The 27775-nt window shown below is 37.7% G+C and overlaps 2 protein-coding genes and 1 long non-coding RNA gene across 5 annotated transcripts; 1 reads left to right on the top strand and 2 right to left on the bottom strand.

Moving 5' to 3' along the window:
- Positions 1–915: 915 nt before the first annotated feature.
- LOC108276650 (uncharacterized) lies at positions 916–11979 on the bottom strand. Its single transcript, XM_053680617.1, has 10 exons — positions 11894–11979; positions 11537–11570; positions 11406–11429; positions 11078–11255; positions 10067–10189; positions 2920–2941; positions 2556–2589; positions 2431–2454; positions 2103–2277; positions 916–1355 (listed from the first exon to the last, which is right to left on the bottom strand). Exons 1-10 carry the CDS (start codon positions 11903–11905, stop codon positions 1238–1240), a joined length of 744 nt encoding a protein of 247 aa, XP_053536592.1. The 5' UTR covers positions 11906–11979; the 3' UTR covers positions 916–1237.
- Positions 11980–18146: 6167 nt separating this feature from the next.
- LOC108276589 (uncharacterized) lies at positions 18147–18999 on the top strand. Its single transcript, XR_008396604.1, has 3 exons — positions 18147–18278; positions 18391–18495; positions 18714–18999. It is a non-coding gene; the product is annotated as an uncharacterized LOC108276589 (long non-coding RNA).
- A 1409-nt stretch (positions 19000–20408) lies between these two features.
- On the bottom strand, positions 20409–22612 carry LOC128632930 (cartilage intermediate layer protein 1). Of its 3 annotated transcripts, none has more exons than XM_053681107.1 (6): positions 22541–22612; positions 22412–22451; positions 22056–22089; positions 21924–21947; positions 21596–21767; positions 20409–20867 (listed from the first exon to the last, which is right to left on the bottom strand). In XM_053681107.1, exons 2-6 carry the CDS (start codon positions 22421–22423, stop codon positions 20741–20743), a joined length of 369 nt encoding a protein of 122 aa, XP_053537082.1. In that variant the 5' UTR covers positions 22424–22451; positions 22541–22612; the 3' UTR covers positions 20409–20740. The 3 variants fall into 3 exon arrangements, with proteins under 3 accessions (XP_053537082.1, XP_053537081.1, XP_053537080.1); XM_053681106.1 differs by having other exon boundaries at positions 20410–20867; positions 21596–21770; positions 22541–22610; XM_053681105.1 differs by having other exon boundaries at positions 20410–20867; positions 21596–21773; positions 22541–22609.
- Between the last annotated feature and the right edge of the window lie 5163 nt (positions 22613–27775).

Raw genomic sequence — 27775 nt, 5'->3', positions numbered from 1 at the left:
TCTTCTATACTGCTTATCCTTTTCAGGGTCACAGGGAATCTGGACCCTATTCCAGGGAGCATCGGGCACAAGGTGGGGTACACTCTGGACAGGGTGCCAATCCATCACAGGGCACACAATCACACACACACACTCCCATTCATACTCTACAGACATTTTAGACACGCCAATCAACCTACCATGCATGTCTTTGGACTGGGGCAGGAAACCGGAGTACCCGAAGGAAACCAGCACAGCACGGGGAGAACATGCAAACTCCGCACGCACAGGGCCACGGTGGGAATCGAACCCCGACCCTGGAGTTGTGAGGCGAACAGGCTACCTTTAAATCTTGTTGCTACCATATGCCTGTGGGATACCATCTCATTCTGTGCTGAGGTCCTGAACCTGACACCAACTTTCAGTCATGAATAGGGTAGTCTGTGTGTCTAGCGCAGTGCTTCTCAACCTGGGGGGCGTGGAGGGATCGGAAGGGGGCGCGAATTGTTTTCAAGAAAAAAAACACGGACAGGGCATTATTTGGGGTCTCAGTGTATTTGATTGCTTTTAAAATAGAATGTGCATAAATGAAAAAAATGAGTGAATGAGACACAGTGTAAAGCACTTTGGATAAAAGCACTATATAAGTGCAGACCATTTACTATGATGCTGATACTGAACATCCTTTCAACACACCTAGTACTGTTTGATTTTAAGGTATATAATGTGGACGAGTAACGATTTATAATCCCAATATCTGTTCACACAGAATAGGATGTGTTCCCTTTCAAAGTTGGTTTCTCTCATTATTTTAACTTCTAGTTGTCTTGCCACTGTTGTAGCAAGATATAAAAACATATAAAAACATAATTTGCCCTGCCACACACACACACACACACACAATACTTGTCAAAACCAGAAAAAAATTTGAAAACACTGACACTTCTATTAATTAAACTATAGTTTTGAAAAGTAACTGGCTAGATAAAGTATGATTTAAATCCCATATGTTTGCATTCTTTAATTTGTAATGAGAAAAGCATACAAAGAACATGCTACAGTCAATAACCTAATCACCAAGTGTCTAAGAATACAAGTGAAAAAGTTAATCATCTCAAAAACAAGATATACTCAGTGACATTTTAGACATTTTTAAAAGAAAAACAGCCTTTTAAATTGTTTAATAAAATGGCTGAAGAAACAAGCATGCATGTGTGCAGTATCTAAGTAAACGTTCTAGGCTGGGATCACATCCACTTCAGGCTTGAGTTGGGGGCCAAGGGCATGGGCATCCAAAGCGCACCTTATAGTCCAAGCAGCATTCTCCATTCTTTTGTTGAGAATTGACACAGACAAATCCAAGAACTGTGTCATACCTGATGGAGACAGAGAAAGATGGGGGAAGTCCAAACTAATGAATCAAATAAATCACTTTTCAAAATATTTTAATATGAAAATTTTATGATTTAGAAGGTGTTTAATTGTTTGTTTTTTTATATAACAGCAACGTTTATAATAGTTCCAGCTCCAAGGTCCTAATACTATATTTCTATAGTAATAACTTACACAGGGACTTGTAGAACTTTAGATTTTCAAATAGGAAATTCTTCAATACAGAGGGCTTAACAGCTGTATCTCAATTGTTAACAGTTAACAAGCTGAGATTAGGAGCACTCCCTTTAAGAGTGTGCTCCTAATCTCAGCTCGTTACCTGTATAAAAGACACCGGGGAGCCAGAAATCTTTCTGATAGAGAGGGGGTCAAATACTTATTTCAAATACTCATTAAAATGCAAATCAATTTATAACATTTTTGACATGCGTTTTTCTGGATTTTCTTGTTGTTATTCTGTTTCTCACTGTTCAAATAAACCTACCATTAAAATTATAGACTGATCATTTCTTTGTCAGTGGGCAAACGCACAAAATCAGCAGGGGATCAAAGACTTTTTTCCGTAACTATATATATATATATATATATATATATATATATATATATATATATATATATATATATATATATATATATATATAGTATCCAGCATGTCTGTTGTGTTTTATTTCGTAATTTATTAATTTATTCACATTGGTGAAGATCTACTGCACAATGCATTCTAGACTTACACTTGAAACACTTGTCCAATGCTTTCTGCAGGAACTCCAGTGAGTGTTGCAGCCTGAATGGTCAGAGGTTTGGAGCAGATCTTTTTTGGATACTCTGCTCTCAAGTCTTTCATGGTTTCATAATCTCCATTCCCATTGGGATTGTCCCGGTCAAACCACTGAGTGTAACAAACTGCTGCTAGAGGAAGTCAATAAAAAGAAAGCCTTCAAGTCTTTTTCAGGTAATAATCGCATGTATCATATTCCATTTATGCAGTATGTGAAAGCGCTTTACTCCCTGCATATATGTAACAGACATTGTGATGTCATGCCATCTTGTAAAACTTACGCTTTTTTTCCAGATCTTGGGCTCCTTGAGAAATAAAAATAGAAAAGTAGATAAAAGTAGAAAAAACTAAATATCATTTCAGGTTCAGTTGATGAGACTAATTACGTACTCTTCATCTTGCTTACCAGTATGTGTAGCAATCAGAATCACACCAAAGATCTATGACAAAATCCAATGACATTATTCAGTTAGTAAATTGAGTAAACACACCATTAAAACATTACATTTTAGGACCAGTAATATACAGTACTGTGCAAAAGCACATGTAAAGAAATGCTGGAAAGATGTCATGAAATATATTGAAATTAAACATTTCTACATAAAAAAAATCTACTATAAACAGCAGTGAACAGTAATAAACTAAACAAAGTGGATATTTGGTGTAACAGACCTTTGCTTTTTAAAAAAAAAAAAAAATGCATCAGTAGTCTCAGGTATATATAAAAGACAAACAATGTGTTAATGTGGAAGTGAAAAAATGAGACTTACCAAAAGCTTCATGTTGCCTGTAAGTTAGAATCGAAAGCTCCTGGGAAAACACATACACAAACAAATGTACAGTGCAATTTAAGAGGGCTTGTTGGAGTCACTACTTTTAAAAAAAAAAATGGTATTTGTGCTTACCAATGCTGTAAATAGACTGGAAAGTTTGCAGTCTGTCTTATGTCTGTAGAATAACAAGTCTACTGAGGCTTCTCTTATATACCTGTGAAGGGACAAAACGCTCCACATTCACCACACCCACCACATTCACATGGAATATTTCAGAGGTCATTAACAACACGGACCCTTTTTACTGGGTCTAAATTAAGTACAAACAATACCATTAAAGGTACCATTAATTTAGGAATAAGACTTATAACCCATTCATCTGTTCCTTTTTCACTCCCAGAAATGCTCACAAAATAAACAAAAAATTTCATGAACTACAGGTGACATTTATTGAATTCATAAAAATATTTAACAGATATGAGAATTGGAGTTGATTTATCTTCTTACCAATCTCCCTGCCATCTGGGAAGACAAGAGTCCCAATCCCTTCCATTTGAAAAGCAAAAAGAGTGTTGGTTAGTTATTAAAATTGGTTAGCTACAAAATATGGAAAAGTGTCTTCAACTTACAGAATCCCAAACTGTGCAATTTTGGAAAAGTGACCTCCACTGATCTAAAGAATGAAATGGTGCTATAGCCTCACCAGGAAAATCTAGCTTACTTGCGAACATTTATTCGCATAACCTAATTAAGTCAACCAACATTACAGAGATCGTGGAAAGCATTACAACCTAAACCTCAACCTCTCCTTTTGTCACATTAACCTTGTGAAGAACTTTTGACCTCAACAGATACTAACATATCTGCACCTGTTAACCAGCACTAAAATTCATCCAATACATGAAGAAACACGGCTCTAACCGATCCTCTTAATGCTAATTACTACAGCTTGCCTTCTCCAAAATGCTTGCTAAATGTAGTTAACGTTAACCCACTCTCTGTATTACATCATGGTGAATAGCTGTAATGCTATGTTATTGTTAACCTGCAAAAAGGTCATGGAAATATCTGCTACCACTGGTGTGTGAGTGTGTGTGTGTGAATGGGTGAATGAGAAGCAGTGTAAAGCACTTTGGAACCACTAAGGTTAAAAAAGCGTTATATAAGTGCAGACCATAAGACCAATATCTAACATTACCGGGAGCTGTATGCTAAAGTAATGTTATCAGCTCAGGTGAGTATCTACGTTAGCATCACTCATCCCTACTGTAATTGGTGACAGCTTCCAGCTAGCTAACCCTAGCTTGGAGCCTCAGATAAGATGCAGACCCAGAGAATTATAGAATAATAGTCCATATTTCACAGCCAACCTAAACACATGACACTAGTAGTGTAACTCCAACATGGAGGAAGCAGTACATGATATTCACTATTGAAGCCGTTGTGATGGGTAAAGTTAATTATCACTCGCTGAGTTACTGTTTTACAGTGAATACATTTTCGAGAGATCCCTGCCTAAATATCACAAACTCGGCCAGGCATTTTCAGCAGCATTAACGCTAAATATTGATGAATGACAACTTACAATAAGTACTGAACTCGTCAACATTTTTTTTCCAGTAAATATATTTCCAATGAAGCTATTTACATGAAATTTTCACCAGACATCAGTATTAGCTCAAGAAATCCAAACATATAAAGAAATCCAAACATTGAAGTCCATAAATGAAATTATGTGCAATAAAGAGGAATGACACAGGAAAAAAGTTTTGAATTGAAATTTATTTAATACTTAATGAGAAGCCTTTGTTTGTAATGACAGCTTCATGACACTTCCTCTTTGAAGAAATTAATCAGCCGCAGTATTCAGGTGTGATTTTGGTCGTTCTTCTACACATATTGTCTTTGAATCTTGTTCAATTTGATTCAAGTCATGTGATTGACTGGGCCATTCCAATGCCTTGATTGTTTTTCTCTGAAACCAATTGAGAGTTTCCTTTGCTGTATGCTTTGAATCGTTGTCTTGCTGGAAGGTCCACCCACATCTCATCTTCATCATCCTGGTGGATGGCAGCAGATTCTTCTCATGAATCTCCCAGTAAAGGGCTCCATTCATTGTTACTTCAATTATATGAAGTCTGCCAGGACCATGCACTGAAAAACAGCCGCACACCATGATGCTTCCGCCTCCAAACTTCACTGTTGGCATAGTGTTTTTAGGGTGATGTGCAGTGCCATTTCATCTCCAAACATGGTGTTTAGTACGACAGCCAAAAAGTTAAATTTTGCTCTCGTCTGACTAGACTACACTCCCAGTATTTCATAGGCTTGTCCACATGAGTTGTAGAAAACTTTAAACAAACTTCAACATGCCTTTTCTTTAGTAATGGAGTCTTGCGGGGTGAGCGTGAGTAGTGGAGTTCACTGCCTATTGTTTTCTCTGTGACGATTGCACCTGCTGCCTTCAAGTGTTTCTGGAGCTCTTTCTGAGTGGTCCTTGGCTCTTGGGCTACTCTTCTGACTATTCTTCTGACTCCCTGGTCAGAAATCTTGAGGAGCTCCTGTGCGTGGCCGATTGATGATGGAGTGATGTTGCTTCCACTTGCGTTTAATGGCCCCAATGGTGCTTACTGTAAGATTCAGAAGTTTTGAAATACGTCTGTATCCGATTCCATCAATATGTTTCACAACAATTAGGTTGTGAAGGTCTTGGGAGAGCTCTTTGCATTTTACCCATCATGATATGTTTCATGTGATATCTTGGTAATGAAAAGCCTTTTTATAGACCATCAATTTACTAACCCAGCTGATATTAATTTGCACAGATGGGGGTATAATTACTTATGGACCACTCATACGTCTATTTCCCAAAGACAACCTCTGGATATGATGCTGAGCATGTGCACTCAACTTCTTTGGTCGACCATGGCGAGGCCTTTTCTGAGTGGAACCTGTCCAGTTAAACCACTGTATGGTCTTGGCCACCGTGCTGCAGCTCAGTGTCAGGGTCTTGGCAATCTTCTTATAGCCTAGGCCATCTTTATGTAGAGCAACAATTCTTTTTTTCAGATCCTCAGAGAGTTCTTTGCCATTAGGGGCCATGTTCAACTTCCAGTGAGCAGTATGACACCGGGGAGGGAAAATAGCTAATTGGGCCCAATTTGGACATTTTCACTTAGGGGTGTCCTCACTTTTGTTGCCAGTGGTTTAGACATTAATGGCTGTGTGTTGAGTTATTTCCAGGGAATAGCAAATTTACACTGTTACACAAGCTGTACACTCACTACTTTACATTGTAGCAAAGTGTCATTTCTTCAGTGTTGTCACATGAAAAGATATAATCAAATATTGACAAAAATGTGAGGGGTGTACTCACTTTTGTGAGATATTGTATATGAAACACAGAGCATGACATAATTCTGTGTACCGATAAGAAGCAATTTGAGGCAGTTCAAACAGGCTTTGTTTTAGGATCTTGGAAGATGTTTAGACGGATCTTGAACAGAAGAACATGTTTGTGTCTCTGTAAGCAGATAAACATTCTGTACTGATCTCAGTGACATGACATGGCCTTCTTAGGCGTTATCCTCACATGAGAATGAAACAGAACAAGAACAAACTTATTACCAAGTAAAAATGAGTAATTTCCCTCACATTTCCCCCATTTTATAATTACAAAATATGATAACTAAAATTAACAGAGAAATTACAATGCTGTGAATAAATCGGAACTTCAGAATGTTCTTGCAGATATAAAGTATCCTGTAGTCAAGCAAGATCATTTAGGGTGAAATGAGAATCGTCATCGTCAAAGGAATATTTACAATAGGTGTGAAATGGATGTCAATGGGTCGTCATCGTCAGTGTCGCTGTGAGAATCTGATACCCAGTCAGGTTTAGGATACGAGTCAGGTTGGTCATCATAGGCATAGTAATCAGTCTTTGTCAACATCAGCGTTTGGTCATTAGTGATTTCCACGAGTGTGAGAGACTGCTCAGAACGAGAGAAACAATACAAGGCAAAATGAGCAAAACAAGAAGAATTACTGTATAATTACAAATTATCAATTTTAATTAATAGAATAATCATTATGTGTCAGCGTGACGAGGGAATGTGTGACATTGTGTGGGTAGCACTGTTGGCAATGATTCTTATGACAAAAGGCGATACAGAACGATTTACAGAGGCGGCCAATATCTTGGCATACAGGCTTTTAAATACTAACTGTCGTCCAATCTGCAGCAATAGTCTACTAAAGAACTTTGCGGGCTTATGTGGGGCCTATAGAAATCACGTCACTTTAGGCACTTAGTCCCGTCACCACGATCAGCTAAATACCAAGTTTGTGTAAAAGTGTGTGTGTCATGCACTCTTTCTGCTTTCTGCTGCATCTTGTTTTAGACTTTGTTTTAGGATCTTGGAAGATGTTTAGACGGACCTTGCACAGAAGAACATGTTTGTGTCTCTGTAAGCAGATAAACATTCTGTACTGATCTCAGTGACATGACATGGCCTTCTTAGGCGTTATCCTCACATGAGAATGAAACAGAACAAGAACAAACTTATTACAAAGTAAAAATGAGTAATTTCCCTCACAACTACTAATGTGAGAGGTGAGTTTACTGATTTAAAGTTATGTTTCTTTCTCTTTTTAGGTATCATAAAAAAAAATGAAGGCGATTTTCAGGTTGTCTTACTCTTTGTAAATTACAGTAGATTATTAAACTCATAGTCTATGAATTTTTTTTAATTAGATATTTTTGTATTATTAAGTACTGAAATGAAAAAATCCTCCAGCTGCTCTTGTATTTGGTCTGTTTCAGGTGAGGCTTTGAGGTGTTATGGATGTGTTGGAAAAGGCTGTTCAGGTAGACAAGAGAAATGTGGCTCTCTTTTGCAAAATCCTGTCTGTGACATCATAGATGCCCGTAAGAACTTTTAGTATAATATTCTCAATCGAAGAAAAATATGACTTATAAAATATGTACCTGCAAATATATATCTCAATGTTTTAAACACCCAGGTCTTTTTAATAACCCACTGATTCATGCACCCATCCTAGGATGCATGGGCACTCTGCTACTTCAGTTGTGGGAATAAAAACACCAAATTTTTATTTATAAAAATTTTATTTGTCTTCCAACAGCAAGATTTTCTATGAAAGGATGCATGAGTGAGTACATCTGTAGGGAGCAACAGCAGGCTCCCGGTACCACTGCTACCTGCTGCAGTACCGACTTCTGCAACCGCTAAGAAGGACATCACCCATGGACATCAGCCTTTATGACCATCACTAGCCAAGAAGTTAAAATCCAGTACTCATTTATATTTCGTCTGTATAAAATATAATCTGTACATTTCAGGCATGTGCATTAACTGATTTGTTAAATAGTGGGAATTTTTATTCAATTAAAAAAATAATAAACTGCAGCTTTAAAAAATTCCAGTATGTTTATTTCTAGCCCTAGTATAAAAGAAATTTAATAAGACATAAAATAATTGAATAAGACATCACCAATAGTTTAGTTCAACTTTATTGTCCCTCTGTTTGTCACAGAGCGGAAATTTGTCTTTGACACTGGTATCATACATATATATATATATATATATATATATATATATATATATATATATATATATATATATATATATATATATATATATATATATATAAATACAAATATAAATATAAATACATAAATACATACACATAGATGCTTACACATTGACACAAACAAAGACTTGAATAAAATTACACTAACTGCATAATTCTTAAACACATCTCCAAACCTCCCACAAAATAAAAATCAATTAAAATAGTGCCACAATAACAAACATGCAAATAATATCTATATATATCCATCCATCTTCTATACCGCTTATCCTTTTCAGGTTCACAGGGAATCTGGAGCCTATCCCAGGGAGCATCAGGCACAAGGTGGGGTACACTCTGGACAGGGTGCCGAACCATCGCAGGGCACACACACACTCACACCCATTCATACTCTACAGATACTTTGCACATGCTAATCAACCTACCATGCATGTGTTTGGACTGGGGGAGGAAACCGGAGTACCCGGAGGAAACCCCCACAGCACGGGGAGAACATGCAAACTCCGCACGCACAGGGCCACGGTGGGAATCGAACCCCGACCCTGGAGTTGTGAGGCGAACAGGCTACCTTTAAATCTTGTTGCTACCATATGCCTGTGGGATACCATCTCATTCTGTGCTGAGGTCCTGAACCTGACACCAACTTTCAGTCATGAATAAGGTAGTCTGTGTGTCTAGTGCAGTGCTTCTCAACCTGGGGGGCGTGGAGGGATCGGAGGGGGGCGTGGAGGGATCGGAGGGGGGCGTGGAGGGATCGGAAGGGGGCGCGAATTGTTTTCAAGAAAAAAAACACAGACAGGGCATTATTTGGGGTCTTGGTGTATTTTATTGCTTTTAAAATAGAATGTGCATAAATTTAAAAAATGGGTGAATGAGACACAGTGTAAAGCACTTTAGATAAAAGCACTATATAAGTGCAGACCATTTACTATGATGCTGATACTGAACATCCTTTCAACACACCTAGTACTGTTTGATTTTAAGGTATATAATGTGGACGAGTAACGATTTATAATCCCAATATCTGTTCACACAGAATAGGATGTGTTCCCTTTCAAAGTTGCTTTCTCTCATTATTTTAACTTCTAGTTGTCTTGCCACTGCTGTAGCAAGATATAAAAACATATAAAAACATAATTTGCCCTGCCACACACACACACACACACACACACACACACAATACTTGTCAAAACCAGAAAAAAATTTGAAAACACTGACACTTCTATTAATTAAACTATAGTTTTGAAAAGTAACTGGCTAGATAAAGTATGATTTAAATCCCATATGTTTGCATTCTTTAATTCGTAATGAGAAAAGCATACAAAGGACATGCTACAGTCAATAACCTAATCACCAAGTGTCTAAGAATACAAGTGAAAAAGTTAATCATCTCAAAAACAAGATATACTCAGTGACATTTTAGACATTTTTAAAAGAAAAACAGCCTTTTAAATTGTTTAATAAAATGGCTGAAGAAACAAGCATGCATGTGTGCAGTATCTAAGTAAACGTTCTAGGCTGGGATCTACTCCACTTCAGGCTTGATTGGGGGCCAAGGGCATGGGCATCCAAAACGCACCTTATAGTCCAAGCAGCATTCGTCATTCTTTTGTTGAGAATTGACACAGGCAAATCCAAGAACTGTGTCATACCTGATGGAGACATAGAAAGATGGGGGAAGTCCAAACTAATGAATCAAATAAATCACTTTTCAAAATATTTTAATATGAAAATTTTATGATTTAGAAGGTGTTTAATTGTTTGGTTTTTTATATAACAGCAACGTTTTTAATAGTTCCAGCTCCAAGGTCCTAATACATTATTATTTCTATAGTAACAACTTACACAGGGACTTGTATGGTGGACTCCCTACATAAACAGATTTTTTTTTAAATTGTTGGTATGGAGAGATTTTCTGTGAGGAGACTTTATATAGCAGAGTCTGCAGTGTCATCATTTGTTACAGTCAGGCGTAAATCTCTAACCTTAGATTTTCTAACAGGAAAGTCTTCAATACAGAGGGCTTAACAGCTGTATCTCAATTATATCACAAGAAGCGTTTTTGTTGTTGTTGTTGTCTTTAATTTTGACAAAAAGAGAGGCAGAAGAGACACTGACAGTTTATTGCTATTGTAAGTGACAGCAGGAATTAACTAACTAACTAAAAACGCAATAAAAAAAATATACGTAAATTTATGTGGCATTAGAGGACCAAAACACTTTGGGACATGCTGTTATTGGAAAAGAATTAGCTTTGGGTGGTAACAATAATGCCACTTCACATTTAACTGCATCAAATGACCTTGTTGTATACTGTATACTGTGTGTGTGTGTGTGTGTGTGTGTGTGTGTGTGTGTACGTGTGTGCATAATATATATATATATATATATATATATATATATATATATATATATATATATATATATATATATATATATATATATATATATATATATAGTATCCAGCATGTCTGTTGTGTTTTATTTCTTAATTTATTCACATTGGTGAAGATCTACTGCACAATGCATTCTAGACTTACACTTGAAACACTTGTCCAATGCTTTCTGCAGGAACTCCAGTGAGTGTTGCAGCCTGAATGGTCAGAGGTTTGGAACAGATCTTTTTTGGATACTCTGCTCTCAAGTCTTTCAAGGTTTCATAATCTCCATTCCCAGTGGGATTGTCCCGGTCAAACCACTGAGTGTAACAAACAGCTGCTAGAGGAAGTCAATAAAAAGAAAGCCTTCAAGTCTTTTTCAGGTAATAGTCGCATGCATAATATTCCATATATGCAGTATGTGAAAGCGCTTTACTCCCTGCATATATGTAACAGACATTGTGATGTCATGCCATCTTGTAAAACTTACGCCTTTTTTCCAGATCTTGGGCTCCTTGAGAAATAAAAGTAAAAATAGAAAATTAGATGAAAGTAGAAAAAAAAATAAATCATTTCAGATTCAGTTGATGAGACTAATTATGTACTCTTCATCTTGCTTACCAGTATGTGTAGCAATCAGAATCACACCAAAGATCTATGACAAAATCCAATGACATTATTCAGTTAGTAAAGTGAGTAAACACACCATTAAAACATTACATTTTAGGACCAGTAATATACAGTACTGTGCAAAAGCACATGTAAAGAAATGCTGGAAAGATGCCATGAAATATATTGAAATTAAACATTTCTACATAAAAAAAATCTACTATAAACAGCAGTGAACAGTAATAAAATAAATAAAGTGGATATTTGGTGCAACAGACCTATGCTTTAAATAAAAAATGCATCTGTAGTCTCAGGTATATATAAAAGACAAACAATGTGTTAATGTGGAAGTGAAAAAATGAGACTTACCAAAAGCTTCATGTTGCCTGTAAGTTAGAATCGAAAGCTCCTGGGAAAACACATACACAAACAAATGTACAGTGCAATTTAAGAGGGCTTGTTGGAGTCATTACATTAAAAAATGGTATTTGTGCTTACCAATGCTGTAAATAGACTGAAAAGTTTGCAGTCTGTCTAATGTCTGTAGAATAACAAGTCTACTGAGCTTCTCTTATATACCTGTGAAGGGACAAACGGCTCCACATTCACCACACCCACCACATTCACATGGAATATTTCAGTATGTCGGTAACAACACGGACCCTTTTTACTGGGTCTAAATTAGTACAAACAGTACCATAAAGGTACCATTAATTTAGTAATAAGACTTATAACCCATTCATCTGTTCCTTTTTCACTCCCAGAAATGATCACAAAATAAACAAAAAATTTAATGAAATACAGGTGACATTTATTGAATTCATAAAAATATTTAACAGATATGAGAATTGGAGTTGATTTATCTTCTTACCAATCTCCCTGCCATCTGGGAAGACAAGAGTCCCAATCCCTTCCATTTGAAAAGCAAAAAGAGTGTTGGTTAGTTATTAAAATTGATTAGCTACAAAATATGGAAAAGTGTCTTCAACTGTGGAAATGTGTTACAGAATCCCAAACTGTGTAATTTTGGAAAAGTGACCTCCACTGATCTAAAGAATGAAATGGTGCTATAGCCTCACCAGGAAAATCTAGCTAACTTGCGAACTTTTATTCGCACAACCTACAGTGAGGGAAAAAAGTATTTGATCCCCTGCTGATTTTGTACGTTTGCCCACTGACAAAGAAATGATCAGTCTATAATTTTAATGGTAGTTGTATTTGAACAGTGAGAGACAGAATAACAACAAAAAAATCCAGAAAAACGCATGTCAAAAATTTTATAAATTAATTTGCATTTTAATGAGAAAAAATGGAAAAAAGTATTTGACCCCTTCTCAATCAGAAAGATTTCTGGCTCCCAGGTGTCTTTTATACAGGTAACGAGCTGAGATTAGGAGCACACTCTTAAAGGGAGTGCTCCTAATATCAGTTTGTTACCTGTATAAAAGACACCTGTCCACAGAAGCAATCAATCAATCAGATTCCAAACTCTCCACCATGGCCAAGACCAAAGAGCTCTCCAAGGATGTCAGGGACAAGATTGTAGACCTACACAAGTCTGGAATGGGCTACAAGACCATTGCCAAGCAGCTTGGTGAGGAGGGGACAACAGTTGGTGCGATTATTCGCAAATGGAAGAAACACAAAAGAACTGTCAATCTCCCTTGGCCTGGGGCTTCATGCAAGATCTCACCTCGTGGAGTTGCATTGATCATGAGAACAGTGAGGAATCAGCCCAGAACTACACGGGAGAATCTTGTCAATGATCTCAAGGCAGTTGGGACCATAGTCACCAAGAAAACAATTGGTAACACACTATGCCGTGAAGGACTGAAATCCTGCAGCGCGCGCAAGGTCCGCTGCTCAAGAAATCACATATACATGCCCGTCTGAAGTTTGCCAATGAACATCTGAATGATTCAGAGGACAACTGGGTGAAAGTGTTGAGGTCAGATGAGACCAAAATGGTGCTCTTTGGCATCAACTTAACTCGCCGTGTTTGGAGGAGGAGGAATGCTGCCTATGACCCCTGGAACACCATCCCCACCGTCAAACGTGGAGGTGGAAACATTATGCTTTGGGGGTTTTTTTCTGCTAAGGGGACAGGACAACTTCACCGCATCAAAGGGACGATGGACGGGGCCATGTACCGTCAAATCTTGGATGAAAACCTCCTTCCCTCAGACAGGGCTTTGAAAATGGTTCGTGGATGGATATTCCAGCATGACAATGACCCAAAACACACGGCCAAGGCAACAAAGGAGTGGCTCAAGAAGAAGCACATTAAGGTCCTGGAGTGACCTAGGCAGTCTCCAGACCTAAATCCCATAGAAAATCTGTGGAGAGAGCTGAAGGTTCGAGTTGCCAAACGTCAGCCTCGAAACCTTAATGATTTGGAGAAGATCTGCAAAGAGGAGTGGGACAAAATCCCTCCTGAGATGTGTGCAAACCTGGTGGCCAACTACAAGAAACGTCTGACCTCTGTGATTGCCAACAAGGGTTTTTCCACCAAGTACTAAGTCATGTTTTGCAGAGGGGTCAAATACTTATTTCCCTCATTAAAATGCAAATCAATTTATAACATTTTTGACGTGCGTTTTTCTAGATTTTTTTGTTGTTATTCTGTCTCTCACTGTTCAAATAAATCTACCATTAAAATTATAGACTGCTCATTTCTTTGTCAGTGGACAAACGTACAAAATCAGCAGGGGATCAAATACTTTTTTCCTTCACTGTAATTAAGTCAACCAACATTACATGGAAAGCATTACAACCTAAACCTCAACCTCTCCTTTTGTCACATTAACCTTGTGAAGAACTTTTGACCTCAACAGATACTAACATATCTGCACCTGTTAACCAGCATTAACATTCATCCAATACATGAAGAAACACGGCTCTAACCGATCCTCTTAATGCTAATTACTACAGCTTGCCTTCTCCAAAATGCTTGCTAAATGTAGTTAACGTTAACCCACTCTCTGTATTACATCATGGTGAATAGCTGTAATGCTATGTTATTGTTAACCTGCAAAAAGGTCATGGGAATATCTGCTACCACTGGTGTGTGAGTGTGTGTGTGTGAATGGGTGAATGAGAACCAGTGTAAAGCACTTTGGAGCCACTAAGGTTAAAAAAGCGTTATATAAGTGCAGACCATAAGACCAATATCTAACATTACCGGGAGCTGTATGCTAAAGTAATGTTATCAGCTCAGGTGAGTATGTATGTTAGCATCACTCATCCCTACTGTAATTGGTGACAGCATCCAGCTAGCTAACGCTAGCTTGGAGCCTCAGATAAGATGCAGACCCAGAGAATTATAGAATAATAGTCCATATTTCACAGCCAACCTAAACACATGACACTAGTAGCATAACGCCGGCATGGAGGAAGCAGTACATGATATTCACTATTGAAGCCGTTGTGATGGGTAAAGTTAATTATCACTCGCTGAGTTACTGTTTTACAGTGAATACATTTTCGAGAACTCTCTGCCTAAATATCACAAACTCGGCCAGGCATTTTCAGCAGAATTAACGCTAAATATTGATGAATGCCAACTTACAATAAGTACTGAACTCGTCAACATTTTTTTTCCAGTAAATATATTTCCAATGAAGCTATTTACATGAAATTTTCACCAGACATCAGTATTAGCTCAAGAAATCCACACATATAAAGAAATCCAAACATTGAAGTCCATAAATGAAGTTATGTGCAATAAAGAGGAATGACACAGGAAAAAAGTATTGAATTGAAATTTATTTAATACTTAATGAGAAGCCTTTGTTTGTAATGACAGCTTCAAGATGCTTCCTGTTTGAAGAAATTAATCGGCCGCAGTATTCAGGTGTGATTTTGGCCGTTCTTCTACACATATTGTCTTTGAATCTTGTTCAATTTGATTCAAGTCATGTGACTGACTGGGCCATTCCAATGCCTTGATTGTTTTTCTCTGAAACCAATTGAGAGTTTCCTTTGCTGTATGCTTTGGATCGTTGTCTTGCTGGAAGGTCCACCCACATCTCATCTTCATCATCCTGGTGGATGGCAGCAGATTCTTCTCATGAATCTCCCAGTAAAGGGCTCCATTCATTGTTACTTCAATTATATGCAGTCTGCCAGGACCATGCACTGAAAAACAGCCACACACCATGATGCTTCCACCTCCAAACTTCACTGTTGGCATAATGTTTTTAGGGTGATGTGCAGTGCCATTTCTTCTCCAAACATGGTGTGTAGTATGACAACCAAAAAGTTCAATTTTGCTCTCGTCTGACCAGACTACACTCCCAGTATTTCATAGGCTTGTCCACATGAGTTGTAGCAAACTTTATACGAGCTTCAACATGCCTTTTCTTTAGTAATGGGGTCTTGTGGGGTGAGCGTGAGTAGTGGAGTGCATTGACTATTGTTTTCTCTGTGAGAATGGCACCTGCTGCCTTCAAGTGTTTCTGGAGCTCTTTCTGAGTAGTCCTTGGTTCTTGGGCTACTCTTCTGACTATTCTTCTGACTCCCTGGTCAGAAATCTTGCAAGGAGCTCCTGTGCGTGGCCGATTGATGATGGAGTGATGTTGCTTCCACTTGCGTTTAATGGCCCCAATGGTGCTTACTGTAAGATTCAGAAGTTTTGAAATACGTCTGTATCCGATTCCATCAATATGTTTCACAACAATTAGGTTGTGAAGGTCTTGGGAGAGCTCTTTGCATTTTACCCATCATGATATGTTTCATGTGAAATCTTGGTAATGAAAAGCCTTTTTATAGACCATCAATTTACTAACCCAGCTGATATTAATTTGCACAGATGGGGGTATAATTACTTAGGGACCACTCATACATCTATTTCCCAAAGACAACCTCTGGATATGATGCTGAGCAGGTGCACTCAACTTCTTTGGTCGACCATGGTGAGGCCTGTTCTGAGTGGAACCTGTCCTGTTAAACCACTGTATGTTCTTGGCCACCGTGCTGCAGGTCAGTGTCAGGGTCTTTTCAATCTTCTTATAGCCTAGGCCATCTTTATGTAGAGCAACAATTCATTTTTTCAGATCCTCAGAGAGTTCTTTGCCATTAGGGGCCATGTTCAACTTCCAGTGAGCAGTATGACACCCGGGGAGGGAAAATAGCTAATTGGGCCCAATTTGGACATTTTCACTTAGGGGTGTCCTCACTTTTGTTGCCAGCGGTTTAGACATTAATGGCTGTGTGTTGAGTTATTTTGAGGGGACAGGAAATGTACACTGTTATACAAGCTGTACACTCACTACTTTACATTGTAGCAAAGTGTCATTTCTTCAGTGTTGTCACATGAAAAGAAATAATCAAATATTGACAAAAATGTGAGGAGTGTATTCACTTTTGTGAGATACTGTATATGAAACGCAGAGCATGACATAATTCTGTGTACCGATAAGAAGCAATTTGAGGCAGTTCAAATAGGCTTTCTTTTAGGATCTTGGAAGATGTTTAGACGGACCTTGAACAGAAGAACATGTTTGTGTCTCTGTAAGCAGATAAACATTCTGTACTGATCTCAGTGACATGACATGGCCTTCTTAGGCGTTATCCTCACATGAGAATGAAAGAGAACAAGAACAAACTTATTACCAAGTAAAAATGAGTAATTTCCCTCACATTTCCCCCATTTTATAATTACAAAATATGATAACTAAAATTAACAGAGAAATTACAATGCTGTGAATACATCAGAACTTCAGAATCCTTTCACGGTTCAACTGAATTCAACATGATACGGACATAATGAAGGTGCTAAGGCTGTTCTTGCAGATATAAAGTATCCTGTAGTCAAGCAAGATCATTTAGGGTGAAATGAGAATCGTCATCGTCAAAGGAATATTTACAATAGGTGTGAAATGGATGTCAATGGGTCGTCATCGTCAGTGTCGCTGTGAGAATCTGATACCCAGTCAGGTTTAGGATACGAGTCAGGTTGGTCATCATAGGCATAGTAATCAGTCTTTGTCAACATCAGCGTTTGGTCATTAGTGATTTCCACGAGTGTGAGAGACTGCTCAGAACGAGAGAAACAATACAAGGCAAAATGAGCAAAACAAGAAGAATTACTGTATAATTACAAATTATCAATTTTAATTAATAGAATAATCATTATGTGTCAGCGTGACGAGGGGACGTGTGACGTTGTGTGGGTAGCCCTGTTGGCAATGATTCTTATGACAAAAGGCGATACAGAACGATTTTCAGAGGCGGCCAATATCTTGGCATACAGGCTTTTAAATACTAACTGTCGTCCAATCTGCAGCAATAGTCTACTAAAGAACTTTGCGGGCTTATGTGGGGCCTATAGAAATCACGTCACTTTAGGCACTTAGTCCCGTCACCACGATCAGCTAAATACCAAGTTTGTGTAAAAGTGTGTGTGTCATGCACTCTTTCTGCTTTCTGCTGCATCTTGTTTTAGACTTTGTTTTAGGATCTTGGAAGATGTTTAGACGAACCTTGCACAGAAGAACATGTTTGTGTCTCTGTAAGCAGATAAACATTCTGTACTGATCTCAGTGACATGACATGGCCTTCTTAGGCGTTATCCTCACATGAGAATGAAACAGAACAAGAACAAACTTATTACAAAGTAAAAATGAGTAATTTCCCTCACAACTACTAATGTGAGGGGTGAGTTTACTGATTTAAAGTTATGTTTCTTTCTCTTTTTAGGTATCATAAAGAAATGAAGGCGATTTTCAGGTTGTCTTACTCTTTGTAAATTACAGTAGATTATTAAACTCATAGTCTATGATTTTTTTTTTAATTAGATATTTTTGTATTATTAAGTACTGAAATGCAAAAATCCTCCAGCTGCTCTTGTATTTGGTCTGTTTCAGGTGAGGCTTTGAGGTGTTATGGATGTGTTGGAAAAGGCTGTTCAGGTAGACAAGAGAAATGTGGCTCTCTTTTGCGAAATCCTGTCTGTGCCATCATAGATGCCCGTAAGAACTTTTAGTATAATATTCTCAATCGAAGAAAAATATGACTTATAAAATATGAACCTGCAAATATATATCTCAATGTTTTAAACACCCAGGTCTTTTTAATAACCCACTGATTCATGCAGCCATCCTAGGATGCATGGGCACTCTGCTACTTGAGTTGTGGGAATAAAAACACCAAATTTTTATTTATAACAATTTTATTTGTCTTCCAACAGCAAGATTTTCTATGAAAGGATGCATGAGTGAGTACCTCTGTAGGGAGCAACAGCAGGCTCCCGCTACCACTGCTACCTGCTGCAGTACCGACTTCTGCAACCACTAAGAAGGACATCACCCATGGTCCCTTTATGACCATCACTAGCCGAGATGTTAAAATCCATTAATCATTCATATTTCATCTGTATAAAATATAATGTGTACATTTCAGGCATCTGCATTAATTGATTTGTTTTGTTAAATAATGGGAATTTTTATTTCCATTAAATAAAAGAATTAACTGCAGCCGTTAGAAATTCCAGTTTGTTTTATCTAGCACTGTTATAAAAGAAATTCAATAAGACATAAATGAATTTAATAAGACATCACCAATATAAGATATGTCTTTATCTAAATTTCTTCATTAGTGATTATTTTATTTTTGGTAATGATTTTCATAGAAAAAGCAGATTAAAGGTAGTTTTCTTTTTTCTTTTTTAATTAAAAATGTAATGAAAACCTGTCTTTTTTTCACAGGGCAGTTTTACTTGCACCAATGTAAAATCTTTCAAATTGAGTTATCTGCAGAAATCAGGTCCAATATTAAATTACTGACAGATGTGTTTGTTTCCTGAAAAGGTTAATACAAGGGATTTGTATTAACTGTGTAATTGTAAAAATAAAATACGTTAATTGTATGTGTAATACATACACATAGATGCTTACACACTGACACAAACAAAGACTTGAATAAAATTACACTAACTGCATAATTCTTAAACACATTTCCAAACTTCCCACAAAATAAAAATCAATTAAAATAGTGCCACAATAGAACCATGCAAATAATATCTATATATATTTCCATCCATCTTCTATAGCGCTTATCCTTTTCAGGGTCACAGGGAATCTGGACCCTATTCCAGGGAGCATCGGGCACAAGGTGGGGTACACTCTGGACAGGGTGCCAACCCCTTAACAGGGCACACAAACACACACACTCACACACCCATTCATACTCTACAGACATTTTAGACACGCCAATCAACCTACCATGCATGTCTTTGGACTGGGGGAGGAAACCGGAGTACCCGAAGGAAACCAGCACAGCACGGGGACAACATGCAAACTCCTTTAAATCTTGTTGCTACCATATGCCTGTGGGATACCATCTCATTCTGTGCTGAGGTCCTGAACCTGACACCAACTTTCAGTCATGAATAAGGTAGTCTGTGTGTCTAGTGCAGTGCTTCTCAACCTGGGGGGCGTGGAGGGATCGGAAGGGGGCGTGAATTGTTTTCAAGAAAAAAAACACAGACAGGGCATTATTTGGGGTCTTGGTGTATTTTATTGCTTTTTAAATAGAATGTGCATAAATTTAAAAAATGGGTGAATGAGACACAGTGTAAAGCACTTTAGATAAAAGCACTATATAAGTGCAGACCATTTACTATGATGCTGATACTGAACATCCTTTCAACACACCTAGTACTGTTTGATTTTAAGGTATATAATGTGGACGAGTAACGATTTATAATCCCAATATCTGTTCACACAGAATAGGATGTGTTCCCTTTCAAAGTTGCTTTCTCTCATTATTTTAACTTCTAGTTGTCTTGCCACTGTTGTAGCAAGATATAAAAACATATAAAAACATAATTTGCCCTGCCACACACACACACACACACACACACACACACAATACTTGTCAAAACCAGAAAAAAATTTGAAAACACTGACACTTCTATTAATTAAACTATAGTTTTGAAAAGTAACTGGCTAGATAAAGTATGATTTAAATCCCATATGTTTGCATTCTTTAATTCGTAATGAGAAAAGCATACAAAGGACATGCTACAGTCAATAACCTAATCACCAATTGTCTAAGAATACAAGTGAAAAAGTTAATCATCTCAAAAACAAGATATACTCAGTGACATTTTAGACATTTTTAAAAGAAAAACAGCCTTTTAAATTGTTTAATAAAATGGCTGAAGAAACAAGCATGCATGTGTGCAGTATCTAAGTAAACGTTCTAGGCTGGGATCTACTCCACTTCAGGCTTGATTGGGGGCCAAGGGCATGGGCATCCAAAGCGCACCTTATAGTCCAAGCAGCATTCGTCATTCTTTTGTTGAGAATTGACACAGGCAAATCCAAGAACTGTGTCATACCTGATGGAGACATAGAAAGATGGGGGAAGTCCAAACTAATGAATCAAATAAATCACTTTTCAAAATATTTTAATATGAAAATTTTATGATTTAGAAGGTGTTTAATTGTTTGGTTTTTTATATAACAGCAACGTTTTTAATAGTTCCAGCTCCAAGGTCCTAATACTATATTTCTATAGTAATAACTTACACAGGGACTTTAGATTTTCTAATAGGAAATTCTTCAATACAGAGGGCTTAACAGCTGTATCTCAATTGTTAACAGTTAACAAACTGAGATTAGGAGCATTCCCTTTAAGAGTGTGCTCCTAATCTCAGCTCATTAGCTGTATAAAAGACACCTGGGAGCCAGAAATCTTTCTGATTGAGAGGGGGTCAAATACTTATTTCAAATACTCATTAAAATGCAAATCAATTTATAACATTTTTGACATGCGTTTTTCTGGATTTTCTTGTTGTTATTCTGTCTCTCACTGTTCAAATAAACCTACCATTAAAATTATAGACTGATCATTTCTTTGTCAGTGGGCAAACGCACAAAATCAGCAGGGGATCAAAGACTTTTTTCCGTAACTATATATATATATATATATATATATATATATATATATATATATATATATATATATATATATATATATATATAGTATCCAGCATGTCTGTTGTGTTTTATTTCTTAATTTATTCACATTGGTGAAGATCTACTGCACAATGCATTCTAGACTTACACTTGAAACACTTGTCCAATGCTTTCTGCAGGAACTCCAGTGAGTGTTGCAGCCTGAATGGTCAGAGGTTTGGAACAGATCTTTTTTGGATACTCTGCTCTCAAGTCTTTCAAGGTTTCATAATCTCCATTCCCAGTGGGATTGTCCCGGTCAAACCACTGAGTGTAACAAACTGCTGCTAGAGGAAGTCAATAAAAAGAAAGCCTTCAAGTCTTTTTCAGGTAATAGTCGCATGCATAATATTCCATATATGCAGTATGTGAAAGCGCTTTACTCCCTGCATATATGTAACAGACATTGTGATGTCATGCCATCTTGTAAAACTTACGCCTTTTTTCCAGATCTTGGGCTCCTTGAGAAATAAAAGTAAAAATAGAAAATTAGATGAAAGTAGAAAAAAAAAATAAATCATTTCAGGTTCAGTTGATGAGACTAATTATGTACTCTTCATCTTGCTTACCAGTATGTGTAGCAATCAGAATCACACCAAAGATCTATGACAAAATCCAATGACATTATTCAGTTAGTAAAGTGAGTAAACACACCATTAAAACATTACATTTTAGGACCAGTAATATACAGTACTGTGCAAAAGCACATGTAAAGAAATGCTGGAAAGATGCCATGAAATATATTGAAATTAAACATTTCTACATAAAAAAATCTACTATAAAGAGCAGTGAACAGTAAAACACTAAACAAAGTGGATATTTGGTGTAACAGACCTATGCTTTTAAAAAAAAATGCATCAGTAGTCTCAGGTATATATAAAAGACAAACAATGTGTTAATGTGGAAGTGAAAAAATGAGACTTACCAAAAGCTTCATGTTGCCTGTAAGTTAGAATCGAAAGCTCCTGGGAAAACACATACACAAACAAATGTACAGTGCAGTTTAAGAGGGCTTGTTGGAGTCACTACATTAAAAAATGGTATTTGTGCTTACCAATGCTGTAAATACACTGGAAAGTTTGCAGTCTGTCTTATGTCTGTAGAATAACAAGTCTACTGAGGCTTCTCTTATATACCTGTGAAGGGACAAAAGGCTCCACATTCACCACACCCACCACATTCACATGGAATATTTCAGTATGTCGGTAACAACACGGACCCTTTTAACTGGGTCTAAATTAAGTACAAACAATACCATTAAAGGTACCATTAATTTAGGAATAAGACTTATAACCCATTCATCTGTTCCTTTTTCACTCCCAGAAATGCTCACAAAATAAACAAAAAATTTAATGAAATACAGGTGACATTTATTGAATTCATAAAAATATTTAACAGATATAAGAATTGGAGTTGATTTATCTTCTGACCAATCTCCCTGCCATCTGGGAAGACGAGAGTCCCAATCCCTTCCATTTGAAAAGCAAAAAGAGTGTTGGTTAGTTATTAAAATTGATTAGCTACAAAATATGGAAAAGTGTCTTCAACTGTGGAAATGTGTTACAGAATCCCAAACTGTGTAATTTTGGAAAAGTGTCCTCCACTGACCTAAAGAATGAAATGGTGCTATAGCCTCACCAGGAAAATCTAGCTAACTTGCGAACATTTATTCGCACAACCTAATTAAGTCAACCAACATTACCGAGATCGTGGAAAGCATTACAACCTAAACCTCAACCTCTCTTTTTGTCACATTAACCTTGTGAAGAACTTTTGACCTCAACAGATACTAACATATCTGCACCTGTTAACCAGCATTAACATTCATCTAATACATGAAGAAACACAGCTCTAACCGATCCTCTTAATGCTAATTACTACAGCTTGCCTTCTCCAAAATGCTTGCTAAATGTAGTTAACGTTAACCCACTCTCTGTATTACATCATGGTGAATAGCTGTAATGCTATGTTATTGTTAACCTGCAAAAAGGTCATGGGAATATCTGCTACCACTGGTGTGTGAGTGTGTGTGTGTGTGTGTGTGAATGGGTGAATGATAACCAGTGTAAAGCACTTTGGAGCCACTAAGGTTAAAAAAGCGTTATATAAGTGCAGACCATAAGACCAATATCTAACATTACCGGGAGCTGTATGCTAAAGTAATGTTATCAGCTCAGGTGAGTATCTATGTTAGCATCACTCATCCCTACTGTGATTGGTGACAGCATCCAGCTAGCTAACACTAGCTTGGAGCCTCAGATAAGATGCAGACCCAGAGAATTATAGAATAATAGTCCATATTTCACAGCCAACCTAAACACATGACACTAGTAGCATAACGCCGGCATGGAGGAAGCAGTACATGATATTCACTATTGAAGCCGTTGTGATGGGTAAAGTTAATTATCACTCGCTGAGTTACTGTTTTACAGTGAATACATTTTCGAGAGCTCCCTGCCTAAATATCACAAACTCGGCCAGGCATTTTCAGCAGCATTAACGCTAAATATTGATGAATGCCAACGTACAATAAGTACTGAACTCGTCAACATTTTTTTTCCAGTAAATATATTTCCAATGAAGCTATTTACATGAAATTTTCACCAGACATCAGTATTAGCTCAAGAAATCCACACATATAAAGAAATCCAAACATTGAAGTCCATAAATGAAATTATGTGCAATAAAGAGGAATGACACAGGGAAAAAGTATTGAATTGAAATTTATTTTATACTTAATGAGAAGCCTTTGTTTGTAATGACAGCTTCAAGATGCTTCCTGTTTGAAGAAATTAATCGGCCGCAGTACTCAGGTGTGATTTTGGCCGTTCTTCTACACATATTGTCTTTGAATCTTGTTCAATTTGATTCAAGTCATGTGATTGACTGGGCCATTCCAATGCCTTGATTGTTTTTCTCTGAAACCAATTGAGAGTTTCCTTTGCTGTATGCTTTGGATCGTTGTCCTGCTGGAAGGTCCACCCACATCTCATCTTCATCATCCTGGTGGATGGCAGCAGATTCTTCTCATGAATCTCCCAGTAAAGAGCTCCATTCACTGTTACTTCAATTATATGAAGTCTGCCAGGACCATGCACTGAAAAACAGCCACACACCATGATGCTTCCATCTCCAAACTTCACTGTTGGCATAATGTTTTTGGGGTGTTTGCTGTGCCATTTCTTTTTCAAACATTGTGTGTAGTATGACAACCAAAAAGTTCAATTTTGCTCTCGTCTGACCAGACTACACTCCCAGTATTTCATAGGCTTGTCCACATGAGTTGTAGCAAACTTTAAACGAACTTCAACATGCCTTTTCTTTAGTAATGGGGTCTTGTGGGGTGAGCGTGAGTAGTGGAGTGCACTGCCTATTGTTTTCTCTGTGACAATGGCACCTGCTGCCTCCAAGTGTTTCTGGAGCTCTTTCTGAGTAGTCCTTGGTTCTTGGGCTACTCTTCTGACTATTCTTCTGACTCCCTGGTCAGAAATCTTGCAAGGAGCTCCTGTGTGTGGCTGATTGATGATGAAGTGATGTTGCTTCCACTTGCGGATAATGGCCCCAATGGTGCTTACTGTAAGATTCAGAAGTTTTGAAATACGTCTGTATTTGATTCCATCAATATGTTTCACAACAATTAGGTTGTGAAGGTCTTGGGAGAGCTCTTTGCATTTCACCCATCATGAGATGTTTCATGTGTGACATCTTGGTAATGAAAAGCCTTTTTATAGACCATCAATTTACTAACCCAGCTGATATTAATTTGCACAGATGGGGGTGTAATTACTTATGGACCACTCATACGTCTATTTCCCAAAGACAACCTCTGGATATGATGCTGAGCAGGTGCACTCAACTTCTTTGGTCGATCATGGCGAGGCCTGTTCTGAGTGGAACCTGTCCTGTTATACCGCTGTATGGTCTTGGCCACCGTGCTGCAGCTCAGTGTCAGAGTCTTGGCAATCTTCGTATAGCCTAGGCCATCTTTATGTAGAGCAACAATTCTTTTTTTCAGATCCTCAGAGAGTTCTTTGCCATGCGGTGCCGTGTTGAACTTCCAGTGACCAGTATGACACCAGGGAGGGAAAATGGCTAATTGGGCTCAATTTGGACATTTTCACTTAAGGGTGTCCTCACTTTTGTTGCCAGTGGTTTAGACATTAATGGCTGTGTGTTGAGTTATTTTGAGGGGACAGCAAATCTACACTGTTACACAAGCTGTACACTCACTACTTTACATTGCAGCAAAGTGTCATTTCTTCAGTTTTGTCACATGAAAAGATACAATCAAATATTTATAAAAATGTGAGGGGTGTACTCACTTTTGTGAGATACTGTATATGAAACGCAGAGCATGACATAATTCTGTGTACTGCTAAGAAGCAATTTGAGGCAGTTCAAACAGGCTTTGTTTTAGGATCTTGGAAGATGTTTAGACGGACCTTGAACAGAAGAACATGTTTGTGTCTCTGTAAGCAGATAAACATTCTGTACTGATCTCAGTGACATGACATGGCCTTCTTAGTGTTATCCTCACATGAGAATGAAACAGAACAAGAACAAACTTATGACAAAGTAAAAATGAGTACTTTCCCTCACAACTACTATTGTGAGAGGTGAGTTTCTGATTTAAAGTTATGTTTCTTTCTCTTTTGAGATATCTTGAAAAAATGAAGGCGATTTTCAGGTTGTCTTACTTTTCATAAATTACACCTCCAGGGTCCGGGGTTCGAGTCCCACTGGGGCCCTGTGTGTGTGGAGTTTGCGTGTTCTCCCCGTGCTGCGGGGGTTTCCTCCGGGTACTCCGGTTTCCTCACCCAGTCCAAAGACATGCATGGTAGGCTGATTGACGTGTCCAAAGTGTCCGTAGTGTATGAATGGGTGTGTGAGTGCGTATGTGATTGTGCCCTGCGATGGACTGGCACCCTGTCCAGGGTGTAACCCGCCTTGTGCCCGATGCTGCCTGGGATAGGCTCCAGGTTCCCCGTGACCCTGAAAAGGAATAAGTGGTAGAAGATGGATGGATGGATGGATGGATTAATAGAATAATCATTATGTGTCTGCGTGACAAGGGGACGTGTGACGTTGTGTGGGTAGCCCTGTTGGCAATGATTCTTATGAAAAAAGGCGATACAGAACGATTTACAGAGGCGGCCAATATCTTGGCATACGTGCTTTTAAATACTAATTATCGTCCAATCTGCAGCAATAGTCTACTAAAGAACTTTGCGGGCTTATGTGGGACCTATAGAAATCACGTCGCTTTAGGCACTTAATCCCGTCACCACGATCAGCTAAATGCCAAGTTTGTGTAAAAGTGTGTGTGTCATGCGCTCTTTCTGCTTTCTGCTGCATCTTGTTTTAGACTTTGTTTTAGGATCTTGGAAGATGTTTAGACGGACCTTGAACAAAAGAACATGTTTGTGTCTCTGTAAGTAGATAAACATTCTGTACTGATCTCAGTGACATGACATGGCCTTCTTAGGCGTTATCCTCACATGAGAATGAAACAGAACAAGAACAAACTTATTACAAAGTAAAAATGAGTAATTTCCCTCACAACTACTAATGTGAGAGGTGAGTTTACTGATTTAAAGTTATGTTTCTTTCTCTTTTTAGGTATCTTGAAAAAATGAAGGCGATTTTCAGGTTGTCTTACTTTTCATAAATTACAGTAGATTATTAAACTCATAGTCTATGATTTTTTTTTCTAATTAGATAATTTTGTATTATTAAGTACTGAAATGCAAAAATCCTCCAGGTGTTCTTGTATTTGGTCTGTTTCAGGTGAGGCTTTGAGGTGTTATGGATGTGTTGGAAAAGGCTGTTCAGGTAGACAAGAGAAATGTGGCTGTCTTTTACAAAATCCTGTCTGTGCCACCATAGAATCCCGTAAGAACTTTTAGTATAGTATTCTCAATCAAGGAAAAATATGACTTATAAAATATGAACCTGCAAATATATATCTCAATGTTTTAAACACCCAGGTCTTTTTAATAACCCACTGATTCATGAACCCATCCTAGGATGCATGGGCACTCTGCTAATTCAGTTGTGGGAATAAAAACACCACTTTTTTTATTTATAACAATTTTATTTGTCTTCACATGCACAGCTGTTCAACGAAACCTCAATACCTCAGCCCAGGATGGTCCTATCTCCTTGAAACAAAAACTGATCTCTAGAGCACATTAGAAGGTACATGGACATATACAAACATTTTGCACATTCTTGTTCCTTAGACTTAGAACGTAAGTCCAAATCTAATGTTCTAGATTGCTCACAGTTC

The sequence above is a fragment of the Ictalurus punctatus genome, chromosome 6, assembly GCF_001660625.3.
Source record: "Ictalurus punctatus breed USDA103 chromosome 6, Coco_2.0, whole genome shotgun sequence".
Lineage (NCBI taxonomy): Eukaryota > Metazoa > Chordata > Actinopteri > Siluriformes > Ictaluridae > Ictalurus > Ictalurus punctatus.
The sequence above is the reverse complement of the archived record's forward strand: the minus strand, read 5'-3'. Positions and strand labels throughout refer to the sequence as shown.